Source organism: Cylas formicarius, unplaced genomic scaffold, assembly GCF_029955315.1.
Source record: "Cylas formicarius isolate icCylForm1 unplaced genomic scaffold, icCylForm1.1 PGA_scaffold_1__22_contigs__length_36826433, whole genome shotgun sequence".
In the NCBI taxonomy this organism is placed as follows: domain Eukaryota; kingdom Metazoa; phylum Arthropoda; class Insecta; order Coleoptera; family Brentidae; genus Cylas; species Cylas formicarius.
In genome coordinates this window covers 20399519-20420975 of record NW_026844264.1, presented here as the reverse complement: position 1 = coordinate 20420975, position 21457 = coordinate 20399519, and the positions used below count along the sequence as shown (strand labels likewise).

The window sequence follows — 21457 nt, the reverse complement described above, 5'->3', positions numbered from 1 at the left end:
TATTCTACATAGCCGAATTCAGGATAATTAAAGGTTTATGTATTGGGTGTATTTGTTTTATGTTGTAATTTCTGGAGAAACTTAGTGGGTAATGAGCTGTTTTACCCCGACCTTTCCGCTATAAGGAAAAGTATTATAATTCAAACTTTGTTGGTAACTAAATAGGATATGCTTAGCAATTTTCCGGGTGTGGTTGTTGTGATACATTTATGAAGGTTTAGGTCTGCTTATGTTGTCACAATTTTCTTAAAATTTCCATTGAACAATATCAATGCTGAAGCCGTATTTTCACCTACTGTACACTGATATGTAAAATTTCAGGATTTCAGATATCAAGCGTTGATAAAACATTGTTTAATAAAGCATGCAAAGTGTAAAGTAGGTTTTTTGAGCAATATTATACGCCGACAAAACACTGTTTATAGCATCGTCTCACATCTTTTAAGAGCCCTGAGAATATAATTACACTTTTAGATCACAGGAAAACTTGTAATAAATGAACTCAGTGGTAACTTGACTCACATGAGGGAATAATAATCGGGTTTTATTAAATGTTATGGTGGGTGTAGTGAGATTTGTATAGGTCGAGCCAAAGACGCCATACTATGCTTACCAGGCAACCGCAGTCGTCTTTTGTATTACATTATCGATTGGTATTTGTAATCTATAAAGTTGTTCTTCCATGACTTACAAGGTCATTTGACTTATCATCAATTGAGTATACGAAAGATGTGAGTACGAGGATTAGTGAGATATCACTTCTTATAACTGATGTACAATGTTTACGTCAGAAGGGCAGATTGATATGGCAAGATATATCAAACGAATGATACATTACTTTTTTCTCTTTCTATTATTGAACGCACTATGTATGATTTGATAAATAGCGATCACGTTTTTCTAATCTATAAAACTACTTAAGTGCTTAAATTTGTGCAATCTATGCAATACATTACCTCCTGATGGATCACATAATGATATTTTACAATATGAAAGAATTTTCTACTAAACTAAACATAATACAATTCCACTTCTTTGATGTTAATTTATTTAATAGATAACTCTGGATTGGTCGGTAATGCATAACATCATCAACTCAGCGCACCTTAAAGATTTAAGATAAACTAAGTCATTAAAACTTGTCAAAATATATATGGAGCGTGACAAATTCAAATGAGTACTGTTGCTAATTTTTCCGTAATAATAATAATAATATCCAGTATATTATCTACTTATCACCTCTTTTATAAATATTTTTAAAAACGAAAACGTTAATATAAGATACTATTTTAAAGAGTATAATATCATATACAGCAAAGGTATGGGTAATAAGTAAAAACAATTAAAGGGAAATTCTAGCTACCGAAATGATGTATTGGAGAAGGTGTTGTGGACTCACTACAAGAGACCGAGTTACAAAGAAAAATGGGCTTGTAAAACGATGTAATACATCACATAGAAATCAACAAATTGACTTATCGGACCCCTAATGGAAGAAGAAAGAAGGGGCAGCGAAGAAGATCATGTAGAGAGAGGATAGAAGAGTCTATGCAAGGAAGACAGTTGGGAAAAGGATCATGAGAAGATAGATCCGAAGGAAGGAAGCCGGCTACGGCTTGGAGATGCCAGAGCTTTCAGTTTATGTTGTGCGATGTCATGCGATTTATGAAAGTTGAAGTTTGGATGATCGTAATTGGAAAACTGGGACACTAAACAGCACAAATTGACTGTTTAATTGCTGTTTAGAAGCAAACAACTAAATTCGGCGTCCAAATTCGAAATCTGAAAAAACTGAAAGCCCTGATGGTGGAAATCGTATTGGCCATGGTAATCATGTGCGTCGAAAATATGATCGGTGTGTCGGCTTGGAAATATTAAGGATTTGTCCAGTTTCTTTCATATAAAATCTTTGGTACGGCTATAGTTTACATACCACAGTACCAGTACCGTTAATTTTATTTTTTAATATCGCAATTTATTCCATAGCGTTTCCGTTGGGAACTATCCCTACGAAAGATATTGTATGCATTTGGTAAATTTTTGCTTGAGGAACTTTAAACCACGTAGTAAAAAAAGACAAAATTGTATTTGAAAATTGGCTATAAGCTTAAAAACAGTTAAGTAAATGAAGTGCTTTTCTCATCTAATACAAATAAATTTGGATTTGTTTGAAATAGATTATGTTTTAAATAAGGAACGTCAGTGTTAATTGTCTTTTTTCGCTTAGCAATTTTGTGCACAATTGGGCAAAATAAAAACAACCGCATGCTTCATGTAACTTTATTTTCTTAAAACTGATTACTGTATACTTTCTAGTGCACGTTTATTTGGCAAACAAATGCTACATTATTTTGGCTTTTAGTTAAAGTATGCCGATTTTGTTTTTTATCGAACAAGGCGCGTAAACACGGAAGTTTGGCACCATTCCTAAGTATAACTACGCCTTGGGCGCGTCACATTGAAAATTTTGACATATGTACCTACGTACAAAATGAACGCTTTGGAGATGCTAAGGTTTTTGATAAAATACGTAGTGGCTGTTATATACGCAAAGTATCAGAACTGTCATTTAAATTTAGTTGTAACCCTAATCACCTATTAATCGTTGCGAGTTTCCTAATTAAAAATATATTTTGTATAAAAAAATATAGTAAGTATTTGTGGAACAAAAGAATAACATAATAAAGTTATTTTACTGAATGATACAGCTGAGGCAACTTGTTAATTAAACCAATTAAATTCAACTGATTCTTAATTTATCAGACAATGCAAGCAAATAGTTTTTCTAAATATAAAAAAAACAAAAAGTATAAATATAGAAGTAAATTTTGTTTGCAGTTTAAGCGGATAGAGCGTCCTTGATAACCCTCTGACTGCATTGAAAGTGGATTCATTTTATTGCGATATTTCTCTGCATTCGTTGCATGACATTGACATCACTTCTTGTTAGGGAGCGGAATTTGCAGTTTGATTTGACTTTGGCTCGGACCTTAACGGAAAGTAATACCCGATAGGAATTCCAGAGAAATTAAATTAAGCAAGCAGCAAAATCGTTGAACAAAGTTTATGAGCACAATGCGCGAGAAAAGTGTATATAAAGTACGTACAAGGTTTCCGTTAAGACAATTTTTTCTTTATTTGGTTTATTTAAACTTAAAGATTTTGTTATTTGGTGCAGTTTTTCGTAGTCAGAACTTTTTGACGTCTGTTTTATTGCCGATTGTAACTGAACCGTACGCATTTGCAAATTTGTTTTTCATTCTTAGTCTTTTCTTGTGGTTTTTTATAATGTAAAACAATAACCTCTTTGTTAATGTGGAAGTTTATAGAAAATCTCTGGGAAAATACAAGCAAATATGCTAGTCAAATTTAAAATGCAGTTCCTGAGCAAGAAATGGAGAGGGCCTTTTAGTCCAAAAAATATTTGAATATTTTTAAGTAAATTTAAAAATGTAGAGTTCTTTAGATATATATTAACAAGGTTTAATTTTATAATACGAATTCATTTGGCTATTTTAGCCAGTCTGGCAAAACAATAAAAACTTGTTCCTTTTATTTCTTACCGTCGAAGAAAGCCAAAAAAAATTATTAGTAAAGGATAGTTTTAACTATTGGTTTAGAAAAATTCTGATTTTACATGTTCTCATCATTTAATTTCGAAAAAAAAATCATTGACTTCTCTTTTTTTGATTATGCTCCTAAAAACATATAATTATTGATACTCCATTATTTTTGTCATATTTTGGCGATGTATGTGTTTACTGTTTGATCACTATATAGGCTACTTGGGACTAGATGAAACCAATCTCTGGTGCAGTACATTGCGTTTTGGGGATTTTTTGCTTGCAAGGTCTTTACACATATTGGCAAGAGGGTTATCATAATTATTAAAAATTTGTGACCAGTGTGGTGTCCAACTCTTTGGCGAATGCAAAATATCTAAGAGTGAATCGGCAAAAGCGTTGAACACCTGGTAAACATGTACTTTTTCCTAGCAACGCATGAACAGATTTCTATTATTTCTTGTGTTTTTTTTTACATTCAAGAGCAAGAGGAATCAATGTTAATGATTTCAATCAATATTAATGATATTGCGAGTTTGTATTGATACAAATTATTCGTATACGTTTTTGATAGAAGCTAGACCCGTCTAAATGCAAAAAGGTTCTGTTCTACCTGTTCATGGATTGCGTTTTATAATTCACGACTTATACGTTGTGGAGGAAGATACTCGGGATGTGTTGAAATGATCGTTTGCCCAAGTTCATTAGCAGCTGCCTGTTACGATTGGCGCCTTCCTTTGCCTTTTTCCTGGCGATTTCTAGCAACAGTCGGTTTCGTAGAACGTCCAACGAATTTACAATTGATAATGAACCCCCCGATTCTCCTACTCTGGCCTGTTTCTTTCTTCTTAGGTACACGGTGTCTACTATGTTGTTGTCCTCTTCCTGAAATGAAGAATTTGTATTAGAGATTTCTGGCATGTAAAAAAATAATTCGGAGTTATATTAATAAAATATTCGTGGGAGTAGAACTATAACTAACCAGCCTTCAGGTTTTATTTGCTACTTCGCCATACGCCATTTTATTCTTATGTAATGTGCAAGACTGCATCTGACCTCGACAAAATTTGCCAGTGAGGTTAAGAAGCATTTTGAAGAATATTATGAATACCAATAAAAGTAAGTAAACTGCCTCGAAATACTTGGGTACTCTTCTACAGCAATTTTGATAATTATTATTACTACAGAAAACAAGAATAACAATTTAACTGAAAATGTAGTTTTCCAAAGGAGTAGTATAAAAAAATATGCCATTTTGTTATGAGGTTGTCCATATCTAATATTTTTACCTTTCAAATATAATAATTTTTTAATAGTATATTATTCAATATGTGTGGTAAACGGCATTTCAGTCACGAGTTTATATGGCACGAACGTAGCGAAAATTAGTTTTTGGATACATTTTTGTACATGACCGTCAAATTGACAATCACCAAACTTGGACTAGAAAAATATTTTTACTTTGTGAATACACTTTGTGTTTCATTTAATAGTAAAATTTCGGCAATATATGGATAACCCAAATTATCCATAAATAAAGTAACAGAAATACTTTTTGAGGGCTAAAAAGTCTATAGTTTGTATGAGAAAAAGATTTATAAATAATAAATTTGATTTCTAATACTTAATAAGATTATAACAGTAAAAATATATTTGCTGAAAATTTATTTTTTAACTTTTTTTAATATAATTTTATTTTACTAGGTAATTTTAACAACCCTGATAATCATTATTATCAAATTTGCATGGTTCGCAAAATTGACCTTTTTGGAGGAAAAGTAACATTTAAAAAAACGGTCATTATCAAAAATTTGGCCCATATGGTTCAAACTTTCTGAAGGACACTGTATATATGTCTACCATTTTGCAAATACCAATACTTTATAAGGTGGTGTTTCATAAGCAAGTTGACGGTAGAACCAAAAGTGACCATCTTCTGGATATTAGGTTAAACCCAGCGAAAACAAAGTGTATGTGTTGTTTTGCTAAACATCTGCCCTCTTTTAGTAACTTGAAAATTTAGATCTTAGTGTATTTTATTCTAATAATTTTAACATCTAAAGCTGCTGCGATATGTACAATGATCAAGTCTGAGACACGCCCTAAATATTACGACTACCTAATTTTGGGATTAAATGCTATTTAAAAATATATTTTGTATTCGCAACATTTTCAACTAGTGGTTCAACAAGCCGTACAATAAAACTAGGGTGGTTCAATTAATTATTTATTATTTTTCTCAACATAGTAACAACGGTTCAGCAGCGCTACCAACAAAACATGCAGACATAAATTTACACAAAATGTGGAATCTCTTTAATACTGAAACACTATACTGATAAGAGACTATAGGGGTTACCTTAGAGTAAGTGACTAGATTTTCTCAATATATACCTAATAATACTTTTTTATCACTTTAGCAATCAAATTTAACAATAATTTAATCTGAGAGGACTATATAGGTACTCGTTTTAAATTACAGGAAGAGCTAATGTGTCGACAACTACAACACGTGTCGTTGTTACAAAATTACTTGTATGATTGAGAGCTTATCTGGTCGATCAAGCGTCTGTTCTGGAGTATCCTATGTTTAAATGTGTTCAAGTCATAGGCGTTTCTTAGTGCTTGAATTGGCGCCTGCACCGATAGATTGGGTTGGTAGTCTCTTTGGTAGTTGTAACGTTTGTTTCTAATCTTCTTGGGTTTGGTTTCCTGCAACAAAAAAATGTGCTAAGCAAGCGGGATATTCCATTAATTCTATTGGTACTACATGTAATGTCAAAATGATGATTGCCCATCAATTTAATTATTTTTCCCAAAGTAGAAGTTTTCGTTTTTGCGAATTTGAAAAGAATTTTTTCATGTAAGGTAAGCCGAATTAGCAATTTAGTTGTGAGAATACGTGATCATCTTGGTTTTCGATATAAACAAAACCTTACATATTTTTGTTTCACTGAACGGATCTTTTGATTCTGAATTGAAAATACGGTTTAGGACAATTGGAATTAACCGTTTTGGATATATGAGGGTAAGTTCGCCCACAGTATAAGGTAAAAAACCGCAATCCGCTGTATATTCTATCACTTTGAATGAAGTCTTTCGAATATACAGGGAGTATCTCAGTAGATTATCTCTACTCGTTTTCATTTTAAAAAATTACTCACCGATAAGATCGAAAGTTCAGATTAGTTTCTATACATTACAATCTATACATCTTACATGAATTGTACTCTTTACATATTCAAAACGGTTAGTTTATTCGCCCAACAAGTTATATAAATTTTATTTCCATAATGAAAATATAGCGTATGATTTTATTATTGATTCTACAATTTGTTGAGATTGAGGAGTTTAGATCAGTTCCTTGTGTTCCAACTTCTGGCGTGCCTCAAGGTTCTAACCTTGGACCTCTTCTGTTCAATATATTTATAGACGATCTCATATCTTTGATCATCTGCAACAAACGTGCCTATGCGGATGACCTAAAACTATATGAATACATTGAAACTGGCACGGACTGCATGACTCTCCAGGACAACATCAATATTGTCAGTCAGTGGTGTACTAAAAATAAATTACATCAGCAAGTGTAAGGTGATTTCTTACCACCGCACAAAAACTCCTATAGTCTTTAATTACAATATGGATGGTATTGTCCTGACTAGACTTATCACTGTGAAGGATCTGGGAATTTTATTTGACCAGTCGTTTTGTTTTGTACCTCACATTACTAAAATGGTTTTCAGTGCAATGCAAATTTTAGGATTCGTAATAAGAAATTTCAGGCATTTTTGTAGTTCACCTACTGTTAAATTGTTATTTAACTGTTATGTTAGGTCCAAGCTTGACTATGACTCGCTGATATGGTCACCAATTTATAACTGCCACACTGAGACCATTGAGAGTGTGCAGAGAAGGGTACTAAAGTATCTAATGTTCAATGAGAACGGTTCCTATCCTGAGGGGGGAGTTGATCATGATCTTCTGGTAAGAAGGTTCGCTATACTGCCTCTGAGCTTGCGCATTTCGCTATAAGTTAGTTCATTATGGAGTCGATTGTCTGTTTCTTCTGGAACAATTACCCAGGTCCAATATCCATTTTCAAAACCCTATTTACAATATGTCTGCTACCTTCAACAAAGTATCATTGTATTGCGATTTATATTATGGTGGTCTCCAGGCCATACTTCGGCAACTTCGATTGGCGTCGGGTTATCCGTGCCGACAAGTCTTATTCTTTTCTTTCTCATTCTTTCTTTTTTTTTAGTTATAAGATACGTCCCCTGGTATATATATATTGGATGATTTATATTTAGTATTTCCTGTAATTGGGTCATGTTACCCGTTGGAAATAAAGTGCTATTATTATTATTATTATTTATAGCGTAGTATTTTTGAAATTTGACGGATGATATCGTTCTAAGCCGCTGATTGCGCTTCAAAAGTTACATACAATGTCGCTTAGGAAAGTTTCTATTTCGAGTGAGAGACACCTAAAATGATGTGCCTGTACCTATCAAGATAAGATAAAATGGTGGCAACATTGTTTCACATTCGCCTCTAAATAACCACTAACTACTGAATTGTGTAAAATATTTGTGAAAATTAACTTAGTTGTTTTTAAAGACCACTGGCGTAATTTTGAACACACTGTAGCTAGTATATTTTTAATTTCCTAAAAATATTGTATTTGTATTGAATTATGAGGTAAATACGGGAAGTTTAAATCGAAAATGCAATTTGACAAATTTGAAAAATTTCCCTGGAAACATTCTGAATTTCATCACTTTTAAAACGGTACGTTGTTAGGAATATATTAATAATAAATAAATATAATAAATTTGCGTTGTTTTTCAAATACAAAGAGATAAAATCAATCATCGAGTTTCATTTATATACTCAATTCAAGTTAAGTCAAGTCAAACTTACTTGATACAAATCGTGCTAATTTACAAGATACACGGTGTGCATGTTTTTTTCTTTATAAAAATTGAAAAAATTTAATTTAGCTCATAGAGCGCGCGCTACCTGTGGCCGATTATATGAACAAAAGAACGATTCTGTATTGTTAGAAAATATGTTGCCCGTATCGCGAAACTGGGTATGCGTTGAGCTATGTCAATAGCATAATTTGTTTGTTCATTTAAAAAGTACTGTCAACACTATTAACGGATTGCTGAAACAAAACTGAGCATACATCCTGTATCGTCTGCCAACGTTATATGCTTCATAGATAGGACTAATTTAACCAAGTGGTTCACAAACTTCAATTAATTTTTCAAAGAAACTTCCACAGGCTACTGTAATGCTTTTTACAAAACATCTGGATTCCTCCTGCGTCGGCTTTTGCTTAGTCTAAATTGCTGACGTTTCGCCAATCATCATGTTGGGTTCTTCAGAGCTTGACTGAAACTAGTCAGTTTCAATTAAGTTTATTAAATTATCAAATACACTGTATATACTTTTTTTATTAAAGACAATATGTTTTAAAAATCTTTTTAAATTAATAAAATTGACGAAAGCAAGCGTACCAATCCAAACGATAGCAAGAATTATGAAGCAAAACCTCATTTAACTGCAAAAACAACAAAGACAGTTACGGAAAAGCGGATGAACGGAAATGCGAACTAATTTCATTCCTTATTTAATCGTAATACTCCTTTGAGTAAGATGTTGTCCCGTTTAGCGGAAAATGAGGTAATCTAACCGTTTTAATTTTAATCTCGTTTATGAAAAGAAGTTAATAGGTTTCGCAAAAAAATCATTAAAGATATTATATATTTCATTTATTTTTACCAAGTTACCGTGTAATTTCAATGAATTTTTGAGAGGGCTCTGCACCCTGAAAATCTCTTGTGATACTAGAAAAAGAAATGCAGGGTGGCTGTTTTTTGGTAAAATTGATTAAATATACATTGAAGCGAACAACCTGTTTAGAATGCACTATACCTTGCACAAACTTTGAATTACTCTTAAAACGGGTCGCATCTATAACATTACTGTTACAAACAGAGAGGCAATACTAAACTGTTTCCGAATAATGAAATTATATTATATATATTATATATCTGCTTTTCTAAAAAAAATGTTTTCACGTAAAGATACCGCATTGCGTTTTGACCATTGTGATAGAAACTACATAGACAATTTTTTCAGAACCGTTTAAATGGTTCGGATGAGGATGATGCAAAACTGATGTAATGACCTAAAACCGAAATTATTTGTGGAGCTTCTTACCTGAACGGTACGGCCAAACTATTTAAAAAGAAGTGAATGTATGAAATTTAATGAGATCCAACGGAATGAGCTTTGAAACGAGCTCTGTCTGTGCTGGTAGTAGCAGCTTTCGAAAAAATGTTTAGACGGGATATTCGACAGTTTTCAGTTTAGATGTGGCATTTTTACAGAAATTTGAGGGACAGAAATTGAGGAGCACGTGCACTTAAAAAATGTTGAAAGGACATTCGCATTCGCAACAACCAACATGATCATTGACAGTTAGTCAATTCGACAGTTTGTTGTATGGATGTGACATTTTGGCAGCAGTATTTTCTCAAAATATGGCCAGATCCCGTTAAATTTTCAGAGCAAAAAGTCCTGAATAATATACCGATCTTCTCGTAAGAATATAGCCGTCACTTGCGGGGGCTCTTATGATATCAATGAAGCATTTAGCTTACAACCCAAGAATTTTTCATTAGTCAAAAATTCGGCGAGTGGTATTCAAGTTTTATCTCGTTTTTTTTTTTTTTAAATTTACGGTTCATTGCTTTTGATTTTATTATTTGATGTTGGATTTTATTATGGTTACCTATTCAATGAATATTTTTAAAATTAATGGAATATGTATAATCCAATTATCAGATGGTGATTAACCGAAAAAATGTATTTATTTATCTACCCATTTCATAATTTACACACACACACGCATTTATACTCTATTATCTAAACATCAAACGACTTATTTAAAGCTAACTGTCCACTTCAACTCGCAATAAAAGTCGGTCATGAACGGACAGTTCGCTTTATCAGAAAGTTATCAGTCTACTGATGTGTGCAAGATGTAGCATGCCATGCTTTAGTGCTCTACATTATTCTGGTATCTTTCATGTTTGTGTGAAAGGCGTTATTGCATGAAAGATACCTCGTTTTTGACATCGATTCGTGAACGAATACATTGAAATTGATACTTACAATTCGAGAAAAAAGATGATTTACTGAAGCATCAGTAAACTAATAACACTTTAACACTTGTCACACTTGAACATTTAAGTATTAATTTCTAGTTCGTTTCTCAGCGCAAATTTTTATTATTATATTTATTGCGTACACTGGTTCAATGGTATAGATATTTACTGTCTCACTGTAAAACGAAATATTTATGTTATCAGCCCATGAGTGAACTCGTTGCCTTAACAATCTTGTGCCCTTAATTCACAGTGAAATCAGAACTCACCAGAACAATACAGAGTGTTTATTAATAGATCCTTTGAGTGTTTTCAAGGTAGGTCTGGAATTGCTGTGTTTTTTGTAGAGAATATCAGACTTTGAAATAAAAATTGTGCTTTATCCGTTTGTTTTAAAATTTGACATTAGTATTTATTTGACTAAAAATACAAGCTTTTTGTCTCTTAAATTTCTTTCGTTCGTATCTCGCTATTTGTGTTATTTAATGTTAAGAAATTCTTCAACAGCTTCGCAGATGCAGGCTTTTGCTCAACTGGTTAGTTTTAATTTTAGTTTTTTGGTTTTATGTTAGTATTATTTAAAAAAGTTACTAAACTCCATTACTATTTGAAGTGTTATTTCAGAACCTCGAATTTTATAATATTCCAATTTTGTTAATTGATCCGAAAAAAATACAAGAAATGAAAAAGTCAGCGAGGCACATTTTTATACAATATTAACAACGTTTTATGTAAATGTTATTTTTATTTTTAATAGCTAATGTAAATGAATTTATAAAACAAATAATAAGAAATCGTAAGTATAGAAATAAAATCTTCTTAAGAATTGAACAATATCTACAGCCAATTAAGGTAAATATCTCTCTTTTACTTTTAAGCGCTACCATTAAAAATAAATGAGTACATATTTTATTCGTTATCTATCGAATAGGCAGAAGTGATTGCAAGCAAAAAAATCCATAAAATATTTTACTATATGTAAAGTGGGTGTTTTTTTGTAAATCACATTTTCAAGGAATCATAAAACCGATATATTTTTAATGTAATACCATATTTTTGTACCAATTTATTTGCATTATTATACGATTTACAAGTATAGTTCATAATTAATTTGTATGTGTAATGCAATATTTGGAGTAATTGTAAACCGAAATAAAAACTTACTGGGTTGTTGATGTCGTTCGAGTCCATTTCGGTAAGAACGTAAAATCTTGGATCGGTAACACCCCTCCAATCGCTGCTGGGTCGATATTTGGTAGTTAATTTCGGCAAAATATAGTTGATGGTTTCCGGGTCCGCAGCTACATTCACTGGCTCCAGCAGCCTGCTCACAAAGTTCGTATTGTCTTCGCACCTTACCGAGACAAAAAGCGCCACATAGATGAGGTAGAAAGCAACACGCATCTTGTGGTTCTGAAATGCAAACAAATAAATGTTTATTAATTTGATATAAAATGCTAGTACCCTACTATAAAACGCTTTCTTTACCCACGTTTGCAAGTCATTTTGCACATTTCCGGCACTCTAGTAGCAGTAGTAAACAATGACAATATTTTGGTGGTAATATTTGAAAAAACAGAAGTAATGAAAGAAGCACTTTCCACAAAATTCTGGGTTTGATTTAGTTAGGCTTGCGGTAGACAAATCTGGTTGGGCATTGAAAATGAGGGTAGTAACGGTCGTCATAAATAAATTAAAAAAATCGCAAGGATTCTAAAATTTTGGTTTACGTTGAATTAGAAGTCTACATCCAATGATACAAAACTAATCAAAGTTTGACTAATGGGCATACAAAGCATATATACATTTAATTAAATTTGGCATTTTAGCATTATATCTAAGTATTGGTCTTAGTAAAAGACTGATGTGAGCAATCTTTCTATAAAATTAAACTTATGTGGCAAATCACGTCACACTCGGCTGGGTCCCAGGACACTGTGGAATCCCACGGAACGAGAGTACAGATAGGCTAGCAAAAAATGGAGCTTGTCAAACAAGTACGCTACCTATCTTCCTACCCCAGTTCAAGACAGCTTCAGTTTATTTGAGCAGAGACGTAGCAATAGATTTCTAGATATGTGGCTTGAAGCTGAAGGTATGAGACACACTAAAGCCCTCTTTCAGGGGCCGCCCAGGACTCTTGCTTCCAACCTTATCGGGCTCAACAGGAATCAGCTGAGGCTGACTATTGGGCTGATAACTGGACACTGGTCAAGAAGAAAGCATCTTAGGAACATTGGCATCATACAAGATGTATTACGTCCAGAGGATGAAACTCCTCTGCATGTACTTGTCGACTGTGAACCACTCAGCGAACTCCGAAAGGAAATTCTGGGAGTGGACACAGGAAATAGTATCAACATTCTGGAAATTAACGCTTAACTACAAGATGGTATTTAAATTCTCAATTAATTATGACTGCCTTCGGTTAATGCGAAGTCGAGATTATTCGTGCGATAGTTTCGTATATCTCGATTCGTACATTCACGTGCGCCGAAATGGCAAAAATGCATTAAGCTGGAGACACAAACGCAACAAAAGAAAGTAACCCGAGCGTAAAACGTCAGTGCGACTTGAAAGGAGGAATGTTAGACCCAAGCGTTTCGAGATTCTCTGGGCAGATAGATACGCGTCTCTTGCTTGTAAAGTATGTGTACTGTACTGCAAAACTGTTTTGTTTGTACGTTTTGTGACTGCTTAGAGCAGTAGTTGTCAATTTTTTAAAAAATTATTTGGAGCGTAAAACTTGTATTATTCTATACAGAATACAGAATACAGAGTTTATAGGGATTGTTCTGAAATAAACATCAGGAAATAGAGAAAAGGGCATCCTTTATTCTTTATGAAACAGAGTTTTTAATCGAAATTAAAAAAGTTCCATCGTTTATAATAAATGTATATGAAATATCAAAAACATTTGCACACTAGTTAAGCACAGGGTTTTCCAGAATATTTTTACACCCTACCTGCCAGTCAAAATGGAAAAATAGTTTTTATTGACTTTTAGAATTTTTGATGTTACACAATTTTTCAAGTTTTTAAGTATTAAATTAATAGTAATAAGCCTTTATACTGAATTCTGAAACACGCTGTATATATTGGTCAAAGGCAAGTTGTTAAAAACAAGTTATAAATATAATTATTGAGTGGTTATTTTTAATTACATATTATGAAATACCGAAATCAAACTAAACTGACCAAAACAGGCATTTCTGCAATCGAATGCTTTGACTGTGATGGAATTTGTAAAGGTTACTTTGTCAAGAATATTTTTAGACTTAGGCTGTTATTTTTGTCTTTTACTTGTATATAGTTCTAGCTTTCGTATATTTGACGTACTAATACTTTAGCTTATACATTGTGGATTCCAAAACTGTCTGTTTTATTAGTTCCCCATCTTCATAACGTGTCTTCTTTGGGGCAATCGGGCAAGAAACACGGTATGATGTTTCAGTTCCAGATTTTTTTTTTGCCAAATTAGGTAAAGGGTTTTTTGATTATTTAATTGTTCAAAATTCAAATTGGATTTCATGATGACTCCCGATATTTCCTTTCTTAGAAATTAAGAAGGGAATTATTAATTACATAACATTTGCACCAAGTTTTGTAATGAACTGTTGATATAATGATCTTCACCTTCTTCCTACTGCTTACAGCAATATTTTTTTTGCAGTCCACTTCTCTACTAATACAAGTTAATTATTATGCGTTCCATCTTAAATAATATCGTGGTGGGATCCTACAAAGCTAGTTAGATTTAGTTGATTCTGGTGACAGTAAGTTTGTCGCCAACAACACGAGTTAGTGGTCAGCAACATTCTTTATAGTAGGATTAATCTTTTAATAGTTTGACATCTTGAATTATGCGTTAATAACGAATTTTTCAGACACTGCAATGCCTACCAACATTTTTCATTCAAATGTGGAAAACGGCAGTTGAGTCACGAGTTTATTTGACAAGAGAGGAGCGCAGCGGAGGAGTGTTTAATAAACTAATGACTTAAAAAGTTCTCCAAAATATTAAATCTTCCTATATGTATAAACTGAACGGCAAATGAAGTGGGACACACTCGACATTTCTTGACAGATGTCCTTTCAGCCAGTGGTGCAAAGTGGTCATCCTGCGTCAGTTTTGTCGCATTTCTTTCTTTCGGTGTGAATGTAAAGCAAGGTTTTGGCGAATAATTTGGAATAGGGGGAGTTCTATAAAATCCTTTATAACTTGACCGAATCACTAGGGACACTTGGGGGCAGCTTGCTTGATGAATTGCCTTGCTACGCAAATATGAATATGTTATGAAATTCCGTTTTTATTTAAAAATTTAAATTAAACAATAATATATACGATTTAAAACGGTCAACACCAGGGGTGTGCAGAAAAGGGTTTGTGGAATTTTTAACGGTTTTGTTTTATTAAGCATTAATGTTTAAAACTGTAATTAGTTGATTATCTATGACTCTCTATAAAGCTTGAGTTCTGAAGCATTTATTAAAAAAGCAATTTGGACTAAGCAAAAACCGACGCAGGAGGAATCCAGAAGTTTTGTAAAAAGCAAGAATTTTAGTGGACTCTCATCTTTTCCAAATTTTTGGCGAAAAATGGATTTTTTAAAGTTCAAGGTTCAAGAAGGCAATTTCGACTAAGCAAAAACCGACGCAGGATGAATCCAGGAGTTTTGTAAAAAGCAAGAATTTTAGTGGACTCTCATCTTTTCCAAATTTTTGCAAAAAAATGGATTTTTTAAAGTTCAAGGTTCAAGGAGGCAATTTCGACTAAGCAAAAACCGACCCAGGATGAATCCAGAAGTTTTGTAAAAAGCAAGAATTTTAGTGGACTCTCATCTTTTCCAAATTTTTGGCAAAAAAATGGATTTTTTAAAATTTAGGAATATTTTTTACTGCTATTCCGAAGTTAATTTAGTAGGGCTCTGAGATTGGGACTTTTCTTATGTGAAAGGAAAAGTTCCCATTGCACAACGTGACTCGACGAGCTGAATTATTTTGTAGATTGTGTTGTTGATTTTCCTTTACTACGACGTAAAACATTTGGTCTAAACGAATCGAAATTGGAAATGTAAAGTATTTGCAAGAAAAACAAAACAGCCATCTATAAGCGAAGCGTCAATTGCAGTTGTGCCCAATTGAACAAATTGATCACATTAAAATGGAAAATGGATAAACAGCTCTTGCTGTTTTGTTGGAGTTCCTAGTTATTAGTATGTATTTTTAGATCTCGCTTTTAAAAATGAAAGAAATTTACTTGTAGGTATACCAATACCGTAAAACTGATGCGTTGTCTCAGGCATCTATGACATTTTCGTACAGATTGTTTTCCACGCATATCCATAAATTTCACATATTCACCTGGACTTTGCACCGTTTTCTTTTTACACAATAATCTGGACACCCTAAACTCGTTTTTCACTTAAATTTAATGGGATCTGGGCATATTTTGACAAAAGAAATGCTACATGAAAACTGTCAAATTGACGATCTATCAGCGGCCATGTTAATTTTTTGTCGCTTTCTCCTAAAGTGTTATCAACACAGGCATTTGTATAAGTTGATCATTGCCTCTGAAATGAATGTAGTAAGTATTTTGCATTACTAAGAAATCAAGAATATGTTTGATATGCGAAAATTGTGAAAAAGTTTTCGAATGTACTGTGGGTGCTTTGACGCGATTTAATTCGTTTTTTTTCATTATAGATTAGTTTCACTAAAAACTTTTTTTATAGAATATTTTCTATCTAATACGCTAATGTTCGACGAGGGAATTTTAATAAAAACAATTAATTTCTTGTGTTTATCTTAAAATTATCAGCAAGTTTGGTGATTGTTTCGCAGTTTTTTTTTTCATAAATTGGTTTCATCCGGATCTGGAAATTCAGACGATCGTCACTCATGTCTATGACTTGTGATAATCTAATAAATCAATTTTAAAAGTCTAATAACAGCAAATAATCCAGTGTATCAGTAAAACGAATTTATATCTCCTACGAGTAGGTATAATCTAGTTAACAGAACACCTTTTCATCACAATGGATTATATCCTCTCCTTAACTAGGCATTTATTTGATCTTATAAAAAGCTTCATAATCAAATTTCCACCATCCTTAGTCGAGAATAACTGTTTCTGATAAAAGGAAAAAATCCAATTGGCACCTTTTTCTGGCAATAACCAGACATCCTATGATTATAAACAAGACCCAGGTGGAGAAACTGCAAATCGAGGGTTATAAAAGCATTGTTTTTTTTTCGTTGAGCAGTTTTATGATGGTTGGCTCTTTTATTTTCTTTACATTTTTCGCGTAGCATTTATATGGATATTCATTTTACTTAATTTAACTAGAATTTAATTTTCATTAGTGTTTTAAAACAAGATGATTTGTTGGATTTTGCTCAGTAAATATTTTTGCGGGTTTACTTATTATAAAAAATGGTGCTGTCCATTTTATGAAAATAAAGTTGAACAAAAAATATCTGTATTTAAATGTATATCTTCGCAACAGTTGTTCAATCACTAGATGGACAGGTTTAAATCTTGTATAGTTTGTATAAGCAAATTTAATTTAAATTTGTAACAACGCATATATTTTGAAACTCCGTCTATGTAGAATTCCAAAACCAGACAAACAAGTTGGAAGTTAAATAGGGTGAGGTTATTAACTAGGATAGAAATAAAATGGATAAACAGCATAATTTTTAACTTTTAGTTAGTTTTGTTTTGGTTAGTGCAATGTTGCCACGTTTATCCAAAACCAATGGCGCACGTTATATTTTATTAAATTTAGACCCTAGTCCTAGTCCAAACGCAAAAATCGCTGAGTGAGAGACGTCCGATTATCGCCTAAAAACCGATAGCAGTTGGATTGGATTCAAGGACATTTTGCTTTTGCTGTACAACGTATTGTTGTACTTAAGGTATTTATTTTAAAGGAATTTTAAAGAAATGCTACAATAGGGATCCATATGCTACGATTATGTTAAATCAGATACAGGGGGTTCCCAAAATATCGCAATTAAGATATTCTCTGTATATTTTCGAGTTCAAAACTTATCGTGTCGTGTCCTTGTCCAGCACTTACTTCGTGACAAGACATTAGATTACGTACGGTGTAGATTCGAGTGATTGTGCTGCCGCCTAGCGGTTCGCCGATTCCCGATACATTTATTATTTATTACAATAACGTATATATATAGAGAGGAAACAGCAACAAATTGTAATACCTGTCCTTGTGGCAGAAATTGATGAATCAAAGGCCTATACCAATCTCGCACTGTTTTTTGTTTTACTGTGGTGATAAATATTTAACAATTTGTGATCATGATTTTTTAGAAAACTATGCAAAGGAATTTGTGTGTTTTTGGTAAAATTTCATATTAACACTGAGGAATAATATTCTTAGGTCCAGGGATATCCCCAAATTTGTAGCGGCTTTCCCCTTGTGCCAGTTACATTTAAAATGTTCAAAAATTTGAATAAACCCTGAAAAAAAAAAACAACATTGCATTTGAAGGTATAAGAATCATAAATGTAAAATAAGGAATAATCAATTCGATCTAGCGAAAAACGTTATAATCATCATGAACGTTAAAGAGTGTCATTTCAGTTAACAATTCTAAATTAAACTTTTTTCTTCTTCTATTAATACAGGACGTTTTCTAATTGAATGTTAATAATTGAGGGCGCGAGTTTTGGCTCCATTTTAAAAAGAAAACTTCGTTTTGAAAAGAAAACTTCATATGTCCTAAATGTCTTAAGTTTTGAGATACAGGGTGGTAATGTTTTCAAAAATATTTTAATGAAATTTGGCACACATGTACTATGTATCAAGAGTCATTATTTACTATACTACAATTATTTTAAAATACACCAGTGAAATTCTGTATTCACATGTCTATTTTGGCAGACATTGGTGGTACGCTAGTGATTTCTCTTAAAGTAAAAATTATTAATTAATTAATTAATTATTAATTAATTCTTATAATTTATCTTGTTATTAGGATGTCATTCAATTAAAACCGTAAAAATTATTAATTAATTAATTAATTATTAATTAATTCTTATTATTTATCTTGTTATTAGGATGTCATTCAATTAAAACCGTAAAAGTAAAAAGAACAGTCTTCTAATAATTTTTTTCTTCTGAAGGACACTAGTTGGTGACTAAAAACTAGATGTTTTAGATGGATATTTTATTTTTCACAAGGAAAATTTATCGATTTTACCAGTGCTGTAGCGACCTAATCAAAATATTATTTGTTCATAGACACTGTTTTTTGGTATATCCCACGGGTTTCACTTAAAAATTAAAAACTAATTTGTCTGCGTGCTGTCATATTAACAATATTGTTGACCATGCAGTAAAGAGGTTTCTATTTTTTTAAGCAAAAACAGTACATCGAATTGAAAAAAAATTAGATTAATTTAGAAATGATTGGAGATTATAAGAATAATTTTAATTTTGAGAGAAATCAGTGCCGTGCCATCAATGTCTACCAAAATATACAGGTGCCTCTTGATACATAATTTCATTAAAATAAAAATAAAAATATCCAAAGTGGTATTACAAATATTAAAAAAATATATTTTATTTTTGAAAACTTTACCTAACCAACTAACCAAAACTTTACCGCTCTGTATCTCAAAAGTTAAGACATTTAGGACATATGTTCATTTGAAATTTTCTTTTTAAAATGGACCAAAAAATCGTCCTCTTAATTATTGACATTCAGTTAGAAAACACCCTGTATACTTGATATAACGGGTCTAAAAAAAGTATTAAAATGGTGCGATGGTTTGAATTACTGCTGCGATGCTTGGAAATTTAAGCCACCATTTCTCCTACCGTAGCTTTTATCTCGGTCTCGATTTGTAACAACATAAACCCTTATATTTGAAGATGTTATCGCAACTGTCTGCCGCACATTTCGCGCTCGTGTTTTTCCAGGTTGATGTACATCCGATTCGATGTTATCCGAAAAAATATGTCAACCGAAAACAGATTTACCTTAAGCGCGCGAGAGCTGGATAGATGAGACGAACATATTATACCGAGAGTCAAATGAAAAAAATGACCCTTCTCAAAGCCGCTTATTCCGTGGGCCACGATAAAACACAAGGAAGGGGCAAAAACGAACGTTTTGGTTAGCAAAAACGGAGAAATTTTCCACCAGTGAAATTATATCAATTTGTTGCGGAGAAAAGTAATTTTCCCTTAAATTCAGCGACAAATTTATTTAAACCCAACTTGGCAATTGAAATTATGTTGTTTATTGTTAACATATTAAGTATTAAGCATTAACATAGAAATATTTTGACAGTACATACGTAATATTCTAAAAACAAGTGGTATAGTTTTTCTGTTCAATGTTTATTGTTATTGTTTATGTCATTCGATAAGATATACTTGAATGCCCATGCTCCAATTATTTTCAGAAATTATTGGCTAACCGCTACCTTTAGTTAAATTAGCAATTTTGTAAATTGTCAACACAAAAAATGAAATATTTAACAGTTATGTCCCTTATCAGGCCATCAAAGACGCCTCACTTCTCGAATATACTAACGCGCATTGTCCTTATTTGTGGAGCGCCGTAAGGCATAAAAATGATAAAATCTCGGAACCCAGAGTCAATGAATCCGTATAACAAGTGTTTGACTGCATTATTAAAACCTCAAATAAAAATGTAAAAAAATTTTATATGTAATAAATTATGTTTGCAGAGTAAATTCAATGTTAATTTATTTGATTTTCGCAAAAAAGTTTGTAATAGTCCTTCTTTTTAAAATCTAATTTTACACTAATATAACTTAAGGAAAACTCCAAAAAATTAATAATTATTTTTAATAATTATTAAAAAATTAAGATCGCACAAAATATTTTTTTTTTACATTTTTATATATGCTATTAAAAACACATTGCCAAAGTTTATAAAAAGATTTATTGACTGGCCCTGGATTCCGAGGTATAAACCTTACGGCGCTCCACTATATCCTATACTTCATGACTGCGTGCATCGGGCTGCATGTACAGGGTGAGTCAACAGTAGAGTAAATTTCATTATCTTATTTATTTCGAAAGTTTATGATAAAAAGTATACAGGATGGCCGAAAAAAACGTGACGAATAGAATATACATTTTTTAAAATAAAACACCCTATTTTTAAACTTTCTTTTTTTTTAAATATACAAAAAATACTAAACATGTGTTTGCAAGTAGGACGCCACATTTATAAACATTTATTGCGTCTTAATAATAATTAGAATAATATAAGTTCATTTGTAGCAATAATTGTCTGTTGCTTTATCTACGGCTCCCACAAAGCTTCTTTCTCCTGTTCATTTTTAAACTTAACAGAGCCCTGTTGGCTAATATTTTTATCATATTATTGGAATAGTCTTAGATAGAAAGAAGGGTAAATATTAGAAAAGTTAAAATAAATCGCGAAGTATTAAAAACAGGTATATGACATCCTTAGTGAAAGATGTCGGTTTGTGTAAAATCTTTCAGAAAAAATAGAAATATATATGGTGTTCAATTTAAGAAAATCCAGATTTTTAAATTTAATTTAAATTTAAATTAATTCCAATTCCGTTGCATATATCCTTCGAATAAGGCTATTATCAAATATAATATATTTTTTTTGCAAGGGTGAAAGCATTTTTTTAAAATTATTAAACTATTAGGTTTAGGAATTTAT

General features: G+C 32.1%; 1 protein-coding gene across 4 annotated transcripts in view; it reads right to left on the bottom strand.

The window, feature by feature from the left end:
• Window positions 1-2273: 2273 nt before the first annotated feature.
• The window catches only part of LOC132697401 (diuretic hormone 44), a 97699-nt gene continuing 78515 nt past the window's right edge, over window positions 2274-21457 (bottom strand). For 2 of the 4 annotated variants that reach the window (XM_060662885.1, XM_060662886.1), the window contains exons 2-3: window positions 11915-12163; window positions 2274-4448 (exon numbers count right to left, since the gene is read on the bottom strand). In XM_060662885.1, coding sequence (XP_060518868.1) covers window positions 4209-4448; window positions 11915-12154 — 480 coding nt within the window. In that variant the 5' untranslated portion in view covers window positions 12155-12163 and the 3' untranslated portion in view covers window positions 2274-4208. Of the gene's footprint in view, window positions 4449-5806; window positions 6276-11914; window positions 12164-21457 lie in introns of those variants that run through there. The other 2 variants (XM_060662888.1, XM_060662889.1) reach the window with 2 other exon arrangements.